Genomic DNA, 12,449 nt, shown 5'->3' with positions numbered 1-12,449 from the left:
CACCTGAAACTAATATAGGTCAACTGTACTTTAATAAAAAATAAATTTTGTGTGTTTTATGTCAATTGTACCTAAATAAAAAAGTTTAAAAAAGACTTCTTGTAAATTTTTAAGACCATTTTCTAGCTCCAAATGATTCTCAGTCATATTCACCCTTCTATTTGAGTAAGTAGTGTCACTCAACAACCAACACTGAAGAGAGGAGGGAGATCACCTCTGACGAAGCATTTCGGGTATTCCCTCTCCCTCTCCCTCGCCCTCCCCCTTCCCCTGCCCCTCCTCCTTTCCCTCTCCCTCTCCCACCACAGCCCTGCAGGCTTTCCTCTCTGGGCTGACACCTGGAGTGAACCTACCAATCATGTCTGTGTCAACAGCTCGATCATAATAGTAAGAGAAAGCGTAGAAGGAGCTTCTGTGGATCTCATCTGGCTGGTGAAGTTTTCCTCGGACCACCCTCAGCACTTCAGTGTAGCAGGGCTCAAAGCCCACCTCCCCTGCCAGAGCAAAGGAGCATAGGGACAAGGTGAGAAAAATGACGGGGGAAGGGACCGCTGTGTGCGGCTGCAGCCAAAGAGGAAAGAGCCGGGGGCTGAGGAAAGCAGAGGCTGAGGCTCAGGACAAAGGGCTCCCTAAGACGAGCAAACTTCCACATCCTCACAGCTCCGGAACAAAGGGACCTGCTGCTCTGGCGGCTCCCCTCCCGAACCTGTGTTCAAAAACACCAGCCACAGCTGACCTCAAGCTGAAGCCGCCAGAAGGCTTGCCTGTTTCCTTTACTGGAAAAATCAAGTTTTTTCCTTGATTTTAAGGTCTGTGCCTTTTATAATACTTGAAGTGAATTACTGTTCCTATCATCTCAATTTTAAGTTTTATTACAAATAGCTCAACATTAACTGACCCTGAAACAGTTCCACCCTGCTGAAGGCAGAGCCCCTTAATGCATCACACCCAGGTAAGAATGGACCCACAACACTTGGCCAGGGAAAGAGCAGGATATAGTGGCGGCTGCCTTGTCCGCTGTCCTTTCACATTATTCCTTGGAGGCATACCAAGATCTATTTGGAATGAGTCCCTGCAACATGACAAGCTTCTCTTGTGCTCTGGAAAAAGTTTCTCACGGGACTTTCCCCGACTTCTACTTTAAAAAGAACGTCAACCAGTGAAAGGACATCACTTGCCTTCTTGGTTGCCACCATACTGGTATTTCACACCCCCAAAAATCCACTCTGCTTCTAACCACCTTGGTAGACAAGCACTGCGAAAAGTGTATCCATCAATCCCTGGAAAAAAACCAGACCACAAAGTAAGAGGCAAGGATGTGAGAGGGAGGAAGGCAAGCAAGAAGCCAGTAAGGTTGAAAGGAATCACCAAGGTGGCTGGGCCTTAAAATGATGAAATTAGTTCCACAACTACATCCTATGACAGCAATTCTTAACAGAGTTCATAGATGGGCTTTGTGGGGTTGGTGAACCCTTTGAAAATACAGGCAAATTTTTGAGCATGTGTATATTTGGTGGAGGGGTCCATGGCTTTCATCACACCTCAGAGAAATCCAATTTCCTACAATGGAATAAGTTCTCTCCTTTCTAAAATGGGGGGAAAATACCGTTCTACTTTTCCATTCGTCGTTGTGAGGCTTAAGTGAAATACACTTGATGTTTTTATAAACTCTGACATGCTATACAATCATCCCAATAATAGCTTACTGTGAGCTAGACACCATACATACAAAGTGCATTAAACGCAAAATCTTAGGGTGAGAAAAGGGGCATGGAAAGGTTAGCTAACTTGCCCCAAATCACAAAACAAACTGAACCCAGTTCTGCCTGACCTCAGAAGCTGAGCTCTTAACCCTTGCACCACCTGTGAAGAGATAAAAGGAGTTGCTCAGCTATACCACCTTGCAAGTGGACCTTGCTGCTTCCTGCATCTCCTACATAAAGCTAAGGGCTTGAGCAAGGTCCTGCCAAACTCAAATTCACTCTTTGAGCCCTCAATTTCTGCAGATACCTCAGTCTCCTGGCCACAGGCTGTTCCCCCTATACAAACAGACCTCATTCGAGAAATGGCTAATGTTATATACTAAGACTTCTGAACTTATAAAGGAGAAAAGGAATTTGCTATTATGTCCATTGTACAACATATGCTTCCTAATTCAGCGTGACTCTTTCCTCCATTGAATCACTGCCAGGGGAGGGAAAAGGCAAGCTGAGTACTGACGTCACTCTCACCATACCCCAACCAGCACCGGTACCCAGACGAACCTTCCGTTTCCAGGGCTCCCAGGGTTGCCAGTCTTGCAGCTTTCAATCCAAATCCCAAGTAACTGTAAAATACAGGATTGACTAATTTCATGCTGGGCCTGAAGTTCTCCAGCTTAAAGTTACCTCTTTCAAAAGTAACATGATTTCTGTCTCCCTCTAGAGGGAGGAAAACCTTGTTCTCTGTGACCTGTTCATCTAGTGTAGAGGACAAGTGGTAATTTCTGCAGTTTAGATCAAGGCCATGCAGAACTTTCCACAGCGGCAATTTAAAGGCCAGAGATAGTGACGCTTCCTAAGGTCCTATCCTGGGAACCATCCCCAGAAAAGTTCTCATTATTTTAGCTCCCAGCCCCACTGGGATCAAATTCTAGACTGGATTTTCAATATCTGAGGGCAAGCTCAGTGGAGTTGGCACAGAGCTTTGGCTGAACCTTTTCTGAGTGACCTCTTTCTGGAGAAACCTTTTGACTAAGTTATATACTTTTGAGGCCAACAATGGAGAAATCCTTGGGTCCCTTGGCCGTGGTAAGTGGCTTGGGTTTCAGTTAATAGGTCTTTGGGAACTGGCAAAGACTATGTAAGGCTGGTCAGATGCAATAATAGATGTGAAAATGCTTTGAAAAGTTAGGGGAATCATACCACGTGAAATATTATTCTTCCTCCCTGTCCCCCCTCCTCACCTATAGGTATAGAGCTTATAAGTGCTGTTAAACATCTCAAAGGAAGTGAGGTAGCCCCTAGGGGTTTGTTCCAGGGTTTTCTGAAAATCAGAAAAAGCAAAAAGACTATTCAGGATCTGAGAATATCTAAAGATGTTATCACTACCATCCCTGTCCCCCCACCAAAAAGAGTTAGAGATGAAGGAGACAAATTAAACTGCTAATCTCACAAGGCTTGAGGAATCAAAGGGACTCTGAACAGTGGCAAAAGGAAGTTCACTCAGTCTTTAATTGCCTCTACGCAGCCTATTTGTGGTGGAGCTGCTGTCTGAAAATAGGGTACCACTTTCTTAACACCATGATACGTCTGCCTAGTGAGAGCTAACCAAACCTTCATGTTCATGACTCACCTGAAACTGGGGCAGGAATGTGATTTGGGTGGAGGCCCCCCCCAGGTCCAGGGTCCCCACAGTCTCCTGGCTGTGGCTATGCAGCTGACCTGTGAATGAGAGCCAGTTCTGAACATCTGCTTCCTGGTCAGCCCAGCACTCTTCTGTCTGCAATTTCTCTCTCGCTCTGGAGGACTTCCATGCCTACCCCAGGGCTCCCGGCCCCCAGAGGCTGAAGGCGAACACTAACCTAGAAGGACTCTTGCTGCAGCCAAGGCCTTGAAGACCAATTATAAACATTAACTTCCTGTCTTTCCTTTTTTATTTTTTGTTTTTAATAAAAGGAAAGAATACAGGAAAATACAGGAACAAAAGGTATTTTTGCTCTCTGATTATGTGTGAAACCCAATCAAGGCCATAGGGTAGACTTGAGAATGTATTACCTGTCAGAAAATTCACAGTAATCCAAGCTAATATGCCTAAAAAAAGAAAAAGAAAAAAAGACAAGAATTACACCCCAGAGCATTTTCCATTTTCCTCTCTCTTCCCTGGCCCCATCTTTGTTTTCTCCCTGAATTTCATGTCCCTTTTCCCCATCCTTCCATTTCTTGCTATTCCATTCCTCCTTGCTTATTTCTTTCTCCTTACTTAGTACTTTTTTCTTCAGCACCCCATCCCTGTTCCCAGTTCCTTTCATCAGATTAACCCTCGCCCTCTCCCCCAGAACATATAGCAACACCTCTCCACCTTCATAGGATCCGTCCATGATGCTAACACTGTCATTTGGTACCAGGAAAGGTGACTTCTTGAAGATCTCTTTTACCTAGAGAAAAAGGAAAATAATTTCGATTCCCTAAGGCAATAAAACAGATTTCCATATTTTGGCTGTATCCTATAAGGCTTAGAAAACTACTCTTCTCATTTTCCCAAAATAAAATTTTAGCAAAATTCATTTCTTTTCCCTAAGAAACTAAAGAAGGAACCAGGCAAGCCATTATTGGTTTCTTGTAAAAGCAAAACACAGAGATTCCCCTGACTTTAAAATAAACCGCAATTAAACCATCTACGTTTATAGGTAAATTGGACCTAAGAAAGGACACACATTTGACCCTGCCAGCTCAGGGACTCGTAATTTTTTTTAATATACCTGATTACTTCTACCTGGACATATACTGGAAGCTAGGAGGACCCTTCCCCACTCCATTTTTTAGATGCGCAGATAAACTTGGATAGTAGAGAAGAGTTGGGCCTCAGTGGCTCCTGAGACTGCAGGAAAGTTTCTGCTTCTCTCTTATCAAATTTTACAGACTTTGTCCTTCCTGGTAAAGGAGTTCACGTCCACAGGCTGAGGTACTCTGCTATCAGCCCCTGTCAAATCCTGGCACATGGCTGGGGCCTCAAAAGAGTCTAGAGAGACCCAGATCTAGATTTATCCTATTTCAGAAGATGAAAATGAAGATCTTGCACAAATGCTCTTGACACTCCATAAATAAAGGTCAATGAATGGGTGTTATGTCTTATTTTTACATTATACAATTATCATTGAGGGTGGAAGGGAGAGGAGTGTTTCCAAATAGGAATAGGAAAAATTCTAGTCTGTTGGCTCTTCTCATTTCTGATGGGACAAAACATTCCATGCAGTGACCTCTGGACCCTGTTTCAACCAGGAAAAGCCAGTTAAGTGATCTACAAACAAACTTGTAAGCTAGATAAGCAAACGGGAATAAACATAGAAAGAGAGTTTCTGTTCTTGCCCTCTCCACCTCTCCCTTCTCCCCACAATTTATTCTCAACAGAGCAGCCAGAGTGGTGCCTTAAAAACAGACATCAGATCGTGTCTCTCCTTTGGTCAAAACACTCCAGTGGCTTCCTTCTTAAGAGGAAAAGCCACAGTCCTCACACTGGCCTTTGAGGTCTCACTTGATAAAGCCCTCACACCTGACTTCATTTCCTACTTTCCTTCCATCACTCACTCTCCTCCAGGCACGTGAACCTTGATGCTGTTCCCTGAACATACCAAGCACATTCCTGCTTCCTTTGCACCTGCTGTTTCTTTAGCCTGAAATATTCTACTCACAATGTTTTGCATAGCTTGTTTGTTCATTCCCTTCAGTTCTCTACTCAAATGCACCTTATCATGAGGTCTTCCCTGACACCTGTATTTACAGTAGCATATCTCCACACGACCACTGGCATTCCCCTTCTGCCTTATCCTGCTTGAGTTTTTCTCCATAGCTTCTAAAGTACCTGACATACTTTGTATTGACTCGTTTAGTTATCTTGTCTGCAATTAGAACATTAGCTTCATGGGGACAGAGACAGTGTCATTTTTGTTCCCTGCTCTATATCCCCAGGAACTTCACCAGTGCCCAGTACACAGTAAAGCACTCAGATAAAGAATGAATGAGGAATAGGAATTCAGGTTCTCATGCAGACATTCCAGGCAGTTTGTCCTTGGACGACAGACTTAAGATCTCTGTGCGGACAGTCAAAAGAGAATGGATGTAGAAAACTGACTTAGCATACCTGTAATATAGAGTCCTTTTTGCTAAGATTTTTTGTTATAATGGGATTCTGCCTATATTCTTCACAATATTTCACCTTAATAATCTTATTAACATACCTGGTTTTTGCGTAATAAAAATGTACAATGTTAAAAATATTGAGTTTTTAAAAGATTTCTGTACTTAGTTTTGATCTGAGAGTTGAAATAGATTATCTTTAAAAATCTTTCACCTTTACAATTCTATGATTCTTCTCAAAAAACTTTATGCAGAAAGAAAAATGTCAGACACATAAAAAAGAGTATATAAACTATATTATTCCATTAATATGAAATATAAGAACAAGCAAAACTAATCTATAAAGACAGAGCAGATGAGTTGGTTGCCTGGTTTCCCAGGAGGGGGAAACTGACTGCAAAAGGTCACAAGGAAATGTCTGTATTTGCCAACACTTATTTAACTGTACATTTCAAATACATACATTTAATTGTACATAAGTTATTCCTCATTAAACTTGATTAAAAACCATTTTGATGATTCAGCTGTAACAAGTTAAGAGAATTAAGAATATTATGGACAGGCAGTACTTTAAACTTTTTAGGAAAAACTCTATAATTTCAAGAGTAACATTTAAAAATGTAAATAACTAGCTTTAAAAGAGCCCAGAGTCACCACAGTGTAGTGATGGTGAAACACTAAAGTTAACAGTGACACTCTAAAGGGCTTTAAACCCATAAAAAACCATTTACATAGGGAAAAAGAATTATCCCAGATGCAGATGATTTCCAAAACTCACCTCAAGGAGCAGAGCCTGGGCTTTCTCTTCCGGCAGTAAGCGCAGTCCTGCCGTGGCCTTCAAGACCACGGGGGTCCTTTTCCAGTGACTTCGGGGGATTGAGTCTTTGGCCACCTCTAAGAGTCCTCGAACAGTCTCAGCACCCTTCAAAAATGGATGAGCCACTCAGCCAGTGAACAGTCCATATGGTGGCCCTTGTTGTCCCTCATGCTCCGGGAAGTGACAGGAGTGAGGTGGGGGCTGAGAGCTACCTCTGCTCCACAGGAGCAGAAACCTAGAGAAGCGGGCTTCTTGGAAGGAGAATCCACTTCATTTTGGGTAAGTCATAATAAAAATGATTCTTTTACACTGTGGTCATTTTAATGGATTGTTATTATGTCTCACGTAAATTAGCTTCAGGCCAGAAAGTTGAGTATCATAAAGGGAACTCAGGATTTGGAGTTGGAAGATTCACTTGCTGGCCCTGTGGCCTAACATAGGGTCGTCCTGGGCTTGGCTTCCTCAGCTGTGAGATGGGAGATACGCCTCATACCACCGCAAAACTGTCGTGTGCATTAGATGAGGCAGACTATGTGTAGCTGCCGCACAAATATGGCTGTTACTATGCTACCCTTTTTATGATTTCCATAAGGACAGACTATGTCAGGTTCATTTTTGCGTTACCAACACCAGCATGCATGGTACACAGTAGGTGCTCAATTTATGATAAATTCAAAACCACTATTTTAAATCCACTGTTTCCCTGAGTAAACATCTATTCTGAAAACATCCTGCCTCTTAATCATCCTAATAGCAATCACAACACAATCTTCTCTAAATGTCAAATCAGTTTCTCATAATACAGTTGCTTTCAAAAGCTCTTAGTTTTCTAGCACATTTGCCATTTCATAACAGTGAGCTGAGAAAATAAACATCTTCTCAGTTCAAGCCATTTTCAACATCAGGTTCTCCCCTGGTTAATGATTATGCTTGTGACACTGCACAATGCTTTTAAGTCTGCTACCATAGTTCAACATTCTGCCTTATTCTATTTTATTTCAGTGTGGGCTCTGACACCCTGGGTATTGCAAGTTGTGGGAATTCAAGTGTGAAACACAGTGACCAAAACCTCTCCACTCACCCTCTACTACCAAAGATTTTTGCTATCATGGGTTCTTGCCTAATTTCTAGTGTACAGGCATGGTTCTGTCCTACATCCAGGCACTCCGAAATGGAGTTTACTGGGTCTACATTCCCTCAGTTGTCATGTTTACACCTCATACCCTATAGGACTTCATGTCCATCTTCTGCATCTGCATTAATCAGTGCAGCTGATGGCTTCAACTCAAACTCTTCAACAGTAAATACAAAGGGAGCAATCTCCTAAAAGATGGGTCACCCTCAATGGTCACAGTGTATTCTAGCCTCCTTCCACCAAAGCCCTAGTGAGCTCCGGGTATACAATTACTGTTAATACAGGAGATTAGTGGAGGACAGAAAACTGATCTCACGCATGACCTCAGAATCAGTAGTGAACAGCACTGAGATATTTAATACCAGCAGTGTGGTAATGTTGTCAAAGCACTGAGAACCTAAATATCTAATTTAAAAAAACTCACCTGCTTAGGTTGATCTACAAATGCAGAAAGTCCTGGCTTCACAGAATCAAATATTTCCCCTTCCAGAACTGGAAGCTGTCCTATTTTGTCCATGGAATAAAACAGAAGAGAGATAACTGATTACCAAGCTAGGCTGCTTCTGATACTGGGTTCTGTATCATATGACCTACTAGATTAACCTGCACTATTTCAGGTAATCCCACCTGTGAGGTATGACTTGCAAGAGTACTGGGTAAGGGAACAGAGGACGACAGGCAATCTTTGAGAGTCCCTCTGTCATTTCTCTGGTGGACACCTAGTTCCTACTCTTTTCCCTAGCTCTATATGTAACCTGAAGATAGGACACTGGAAATTCAGAAAAAGTCACTCTTCAGGGTCTCCTCACCCTTTCGAGAATGGTAGTGATCCTTCTCTCAAGACCACTCCCAACAGTCTCACTATTCTGGACCCTGGAGTATCAACCATCTTTAAAGAAAAGGAAAGACAAAATACTTCTTGGACACATCGGTTTCAAACTGCAGCCCAGATCTCTCTTAATTTCACACTGAATTAAACCATATGTGTTCCAGTATAGTTTGAAATGTTCTCTGAAGGAAGACATTCAGTAGCCGTTGAGATTTTGTAATTCACACCACACACTCTCAGTACGTTTCTGAGAGGAGATGCTAGAGGGTGGATTTATTGACTCTGGTGAGGGCACCACTTGCACTTACCTGGTATTTTCTGCACAAAGGTGTAAACATGAATTCGCGTTCCAGTGCTCCCGGCATCAAACATAATCCCATACAATGTGCTGGCACTGGCGTTGATGGGGCACATGGATGACAGGAAGACCCCCTCAAACCAAGTCTGCTGATCTCTGTGGAAGACAGTGCTGCACACACAGGATGCCACCAGCATGAGAAAGGCTGCCCCCCAGGAAGTGGCCATTCTCTTCCCAAGATGTGGTGAGTCTCGGCTTTTGTTGCAAGCACTGCTGCTCAAACACCTGTAGTGGCTTACAGGACAAAGACACACAAGGTTAGACCAACTGGCCTTTTTGTTTACACCTGCCAAGGAAGAAACACCCATTACAGAAACCTTACACCTTGCCTCAAGGTGCTCCTTCTCTAATAACCAGCACAATGAGCTAGACCTGGGTGACACAGACTCTTAGCACCTTCTCTGAAGGCTATCTGGTTGCAGAAGGAAGTTGGGATTTAAAATATATTTTCCCATGCTCTGCTTTTAATTGTAGCGTGTATCTCACATACTCAAAGGCTCTCTCTGCCACCCTGCTCCTATTGTTGAGTTTAATTTTCTTCCTTCCATTTTGACAATTTGGTCTTCATCTACTAAGCCTCCCTGCCCCCCTTTCCCTCTCATTCTTCTTTTTATAGAATAAGAAGCTTCCATTTCTGACATAAAGTTATAAAGTTCCAAAGAAGTTACAAAGTCCGTAGCACTGCGGTGTTCACAACCCTCAAAGACTCAGGCCACCGGGCTGCCACCTGTGACCAACAGTACTGCCAATGGCACGCACGAGTACAACCCCATTTTAAGGAAATCAGTGTAACTTCAAAACACTTAAATAGACCATTGTGGTTTTTAAAACATCCCTCACAGGTTTCAGGCCATGTGATCCCCATAAGAACTTAGGGCAGACGGGCAAATTAAGAGAGAGGTTCAATGACTTGCTGAAAGTCATAAGGCAGGTCAGGGACAAGACGCTGATCAGAAGCCAGTCTTCACTCCTGCCAACCTTTCTGTTTCCCCCGATTCCAAAGTGTCTCCTTCATGGCAACTTACTGCCTCTATTTCTTCATGTGTCCTTAAGCAAAGACGTAAAACGTAGCATCAGTGCTTAGCATTATTTGTTTTGAATTTGTTTATTGTGGTCAGTTGGATACAAATGATGCTGAAAACCTACAGTAAGGTCACATGGAAGAACATCTCCTGGGTAGGTTATACTTTCTCCCGGTATTAAAGAAGAATGCCATACCTATCCTGTAACATTTAAATCTTCCTTAATTGTCCCTTTGCTTAAAACAGTTTTGTCCAACTTTCATCTCTGGACTTCACCTTGAGTAAGTCATAGTTACTGGCTAAACAAGATTTAATTCCAAAGTCCCCCGCTTATCTCACTATCTCTGGTAGAGATAAGTCCCGTTATTGCTATCAGAACACTCAGTATATTTGGAGTACACTGAGGATTCTCAATCATTCTCAAGTCTGTTGATCTCCGAGGGTTTCTTTTTATCAAAATGTGTTCCTCCTCACAGGTGACATACTACATAGTAAAATAAAGTAAATTAAAGTTAATTGCATTTGGAATTTAAAACTATTTAACTACAGAGTTGCTCGGTGGGGCTACAAAGGCAGAGTTAGAATTATTAGTTTGAACAGTATTCAAGGCTCAACTTCTTTCTATCTTGAAGAATGAGAGCTATTGGCTAGGAAAGGAAAATATTTAGAATCTCACACAAAGGAAACTTCATCCCAGGAAATCAACCACTGAAACAGGGCTGCTGCCTGGCCAGGTTCATACTCACATTTAAATCACTCCCTTTGGCTATTCTTATTTTACAGCAAACAGTTAGTCATGCAGATCAATCTAAATAACTCAAAAAAGCCACCTTTCAGATTCTCTGAGTATTAACAGATTCTTGCCTTGTCCAGAGCTTGAAGCACATTCAACACCGGGTCCCTTTTCTCCCACAGGAAGTGTCAGCCTTCCTGATGCCACAGCAGCTTTTTCGGGGCTCACTCAGACTTTCTCTATTATCACGGTTTCTGATAAACCTCTCCAGCCTCTATTTCCATTAAACAAACACTTGTTTTTCTTCCAAGAGATTCCAATGAGGAAAAATGCATACTAGGTATTTGTTTTCATGGAGTGAAAATTGCAGAGTCATACCATGTGTTAAGTGTAAAACTAAACAGATTTTAAAGAAAGCAAAGAATGAAGACATAAAATGCTCCTTCTGTTCTCTACTCCCACCTTCGAACACCACTCCCAATCTCATTTTCCTTTAAGAATAGTATTAAAGACTTACAATTCAGAGTATATACAATAGAGCCCTATTTACGTGACACCAGCCCGCACAGCTTGCTCCTTCACTGTTAGTCTTTGCTCAAATGTCACTGTTCTCCATGAGACTTCCTTGTTCGCTCTATTTAAAATTGCAACCCACCTGGTCACATACACATCTCCTACCTTCCTTCCCTGTTATATTTCTCCACAGCACTTCTCACTTTCTAATACACTATAGAATCGACTACTTTTCATTTTCATATTCCTGGCTCCCCGACCTCCCCCCCACCCTCCAGGTGAGCTACACAAGGCAGGAATTTCTGTCTGTACTGTTCACTGATGTGTTCCTGGTGCTGTAACAGTGCTAGCACATAGTAGGTATTGAATAAATACTCTGAAGGGATGAACAGTAATCCAACAGCTCAGGGACTGGATCTCACCCATTTAACAAGAATACAATAGCTGACTTCTTTCCAAAAGGAGATTAATTACCTACCCATTGGAGGATCAAGATTCCAAACTTCCAAGGAAGGACTGTTTCTCCAAATGTGTCGATTATATAAAAAGTTTTATATGTTACTCAAAATAATGTAGTCAGATTTACTTTCTAAGTGGGAGAGTATACATCAGTATATTTTAATCTACTACTTTCAGAATTGGTCTTCTCAGTACCTCTTGCTTTCTATCTCCCATTCACCCCCAACAAAGCCCTATCTTCACTTCTTTTCTTTGAGATTTTGGTGCCAGCCAGTGTTTGTCACTATGCCCATCTTCTAAGGTCTTTTTCAGTGTATCTTTGTCTCTGTCGTAAACACTAATCCTCTCTCAGCCTCCCCAGAGCTTCACATTCTGGATTCCCTTCTTCCTGTCACCCAGAGCCTGCGAGACCACAATCCCAGAGGCCCCGGGCCCGGCTGAGTGCTCACCTGCTCGTCTGCCCGTTCCCTGTGAATCCTGGCTTTCACTGGTGGTTGCCTTTTGCTCTTTGCTCCTATTTCAGCTCTTCTGAATTAAGCTAGCTTCATGAACCACATTCACCTTTGTGCTAGTCTGCAACTATGAGGCATTTTGCTAACTCATTCCCTTCTTTATCCTTCATTCCCTTATCCACCTTTTTTCTGGGTACACGATTGTCTGGTTCACCTACTTTTATGATAGTGAAGTGCCAAGTTCTGTGTATAGGGCAGAAGTTGCATAAGAAGTGAACTCTGTGTTGCTTTTACACA

At 42.5% G+C, this 12,449-nt stretch overlaps 1 protein-coding gene across 5 annotated transcripts in view; it reads right to left on the bottom strand.

Annotated features, from left to right (window-relative positions):
- Nucleotides 1-12,449, bottom strand: part of ENTPD5 (ectonucleoside triphosphate diphosphohydrolase 5 (inactive)) — a 33,007-nt gene that overhangs the window by 7,513 nt on the left and 13,045 nt on the right. For 3 of the 5 annotated variants that reach the window (XM_033108977.1, XM_033108975.1, XM_033108973.1), the window contains exons 2-11: nt 8,924-9,207; nt 8,211-8,290; nt 6,613-6,756; nt 4,060-4,135; nt 3,756-3,791; nt 3,334-3,422; nt 2,945-3,024; nt 2,265-2,326; nt 1,179-1,280; nt 354-494 (exon numbers count right to left, since the gene is read on the bottom strand). In XM_033108977.1, coding sequence (XP_032964868.1) covers nt 354-494; nt 1,179-1,280; nt 2,265-2,326; nt 2,945-3,024; nt 3,334-3,422; nt 3,756-3,791; nt 4,060-4,135; nt 6,613-6,756; nt 8,211-8,290; nt 8,924-9,140 — 1,027 coding nt within the window. In that variant the 5' untranslated portion in view covers nt 9,141-9,207. Of the gene's footprint in view, nt 1-353; nt 495-1,178; nt 1,281-2,264; nt 2,327-2,944; nt 3,025-3,333; nt 3,423-3,755; nt 3,792-4,059; nt 4,136-6,612; nt 6,757-8,210; nt 8,291-8,923; nt 9,208-11,719; nt 12,096-12,149; nt 12,369-12,449 lie in introns of those variants that run through there. The other 2 variants (XM_033108974.1, XM_033108976.1) reach the window with 2 other exon arrangements.

The sequence above is a fragment of the Rhinolophus ferrumequinum genome, chromosome 6 (genome assembly GCF_004115265.2).
Source record: "Rhinolophus ferrumequinum isolate MPI-CBG mRhiFer1 chromosome 6, mRhiFer1_v1.p, whole genome shotgun sequence".
Taxonomy (NCBI): Eukaryota; Metazoa; Chordata; class Mammalia; order Chiroptera; family Rhinolophidae; genus Rhinolophus; species Rhinolophus ferrumequinum.
Note: the sequence above shows the minus strand (reverse complement) of the source record. Positions and strands in the feature narration are given on the sequence as shown.